Source organism: Amblyomma americanum, chromosome 4 (assembly GCF_052857255.1).
Source record: "Amblyomma americanum isolate KBUSLIRL-KWMA chromosome 4, ASM5285725v1, whole genome shotgun sequence".
NCBI lineage: Eukaryota > Metazoa > Arthropoda > Arachnida > Ixodida > Ixodidae > Amblyomma > Amblyomma americanum.
In genome coordinates this window covers 5,246,978-5,249,240 of record NC_135500.1, presented here as the reverse complement: position 1 = coordinate 5,249,240, position 2,263 = coordinate 5,246,978, and the positions used below count along the sequence as shown (strand labels likewise).

At 41.8% G+C, this 2,263-nt stretch overlaps 1 protein-coding gene across 1 annotated transcript; it reads right to left on the bottom strand.

Annotated features, from left to right (window-relative positions):
* Positions 1-1,385: 1,385 nt before the first annotated feature.
* On the bottom strand, positions 1,386-2,054 carry LOC144127729 (uncharacterized). The gene has a single exon (XM_077660629.1). The coding sequence runs from the start codon at positions 2,052-2,054 to the stop codon at positions 1,386-1,388; it is 669 nt and encodes a 222-aa protein (XP_077516755.1).
* Between the last annotated feature and the right edge of the window lie 209 nt (positions 2,055-2,263).

Genomic DNA, 2,263 nt, shown 5'->3' with positions numbered 1-2,263 from the left:
TCAGCCTCAGAAACAGAATGAAGGAACAAGCTATTTTCTAAGCGATCATTAATGTAGGGGTAGTCAGTATTGTCACAAGGCATGCTTGTGACATCTGTGAAAAAGCTGTTAAAAGCGTTCGACATAGCGGCACCCGTGAGGACATTATCGCCACATGTTATGGTTTCAATAGCGCCTTCCTTTCTCGAGGGCTTCAACAGCGAATTAAGTTTTTTCCATAGCAGGTCTGAATTATTACTACATCCTTCAAAATATTCACAGAAATATCGATCTCTAGCAAGCCTAATATCTTTGTTTAGCTTATTTCGATAGGCTTTAAATGTTGAAAACACTGCAGGATCTCTACATTTGATAAAGTTATTGTATATTTTGTGTTTTTTCTTTATTCGCTTTAATAAATCACGTGTAATCCATGGTTTTCTTATACGTGTCGATTGCCTTTTGGTTACATATGGAAAATGCTTTGCGTACACTTTTTTCACAGTATCAATAAACAATTCATAGGCGACGTTGCAGTCTTCCATAGAATACAGCTCAGAGAAATCTGCGTTGCTAATATCATCGCGGAACATTTCTAAGCTTTTTTCAGAGACGAACTGGGTAGCATGACATGACTTTTGTTTTTTTATGGCGGTTAGTCTTTTCAACACCCATAAATATACCAAGGTGGTCACTAATGTCACATAGCAGTACTTCTGATTCAACACATGAGGTGTCATAATTTGTAATAAAGAGATCAAGTAAAGTTTCAGTAGAACAAGTAACACGAGTTGGTTTAGAAATGACATTTTCACAGTTATTGCTCTTAACCACAACATTGAAACATCGCGTATGAATATTGTCACACATCATGTCTAAATTCAGGTAACCACCAAGTATTATCTTTAACTTTTTTTCATTTATAAAGGCAAGAAAGTGGTCAATGAAATTAATGAAGTTCGAAATGTTTCCGTCTGGTGGTCGGTAGATTACAGAGAGAACCATGTCGCCGGTAATTACAGTCAATATCTCATAGTAATCACTGCAAACACAATATTGATCAAGCGTGTCAGATTTCAGTTCGTTGCTTACAAGCAAAGACACGCCGCCGCCACGACGACTGCTGCGGTTAAGAAAAAGCTCTTATAGTGGGGCAGAATGAACGTCTCGTCATCAGACAACCAAGTTTCGGTGAACATGATAACATCATTGCTGAAATGAAATGAAGATAACAATAGCTCTATTTCCAAAAGTTTATTATTTAGCGACCGCGTATTTATATGAAAACATTTAAATAATGAATGGTACTTCAAACCAAGAACGTCTTTTAGTTCCTCAGGGAGCAGGTAGGAAAAACTCATTTTTGTTGTTCGCTTGTGTTATCCGCACTTCGAAGTGGTAGCGGCTTAGGTCACGATCTTGTCAAGATCACACTCATCTTTGATTAGATAGGCGGTTTCGCCGCTTTCTTTCCTCACGTAAATTCTACCATGTCTGTACCATGCAAAACGGAATCCATGGTCATCGGCCCACGTCTTTGCACGCTGCAACAGTTGCCTATTCCGCTTTGTGAGGTTCTCGTTCAGGTATATGCAGCACTTCTCATCTGTCCGCAGTTCGTTCCTGTTCCTAAGCCATTCATCGCGTGTGCCTTCGTTGGCAAAGCGAACAAGGATTATGGGAATTTTAGAGCCCTTAGCCGGCAGTCTGTGCAAATCGTTAACTTCCTGTTGGGTCACCGCGGGTAGCTTTATCTTTTCGGCCCCTTCGTTCACTTTTGATAGCAAGTTCTCGCCTGGACAGCTCTGAACTCCGTGGATTTCCAGGTTGAGGGCACGTCTGTGCTGTTCTAACGTGTTCATGTCCTCCTTTAGTTGACGTAACTCGACCTGTTGACCACCTTCTACCTTCTCGACGCGCTTTAGCAAGCTCTCGATTGTTTGGTCTTGTTTGTCCACACGAGCCAATAGCTCATCATACTTTGATGACATCATTTCCACCGAAGCCTCGAGATCAGCAACGGTCGCCTTCAGGCATGACAGTTCATTTACCTGTTTAACAAGATTTGCAAACATGATAGCATCGACTCCGTCCTCCTCGCTCTTTTTTTCTTTAGGCGTTTGCCGCGATTTGCCTGAACGACAGAGTGGGCATTTATAGCTTTTACGAGCTGCATCTCCCCTTGTGCGGACAACTGTTTCCTGCAGCCCTGAACACGCACCGACATGGAAGCTGTAAAAGCATTCAGTGCAGACAACTGATGCGTCATCAGATTCCACCGGTT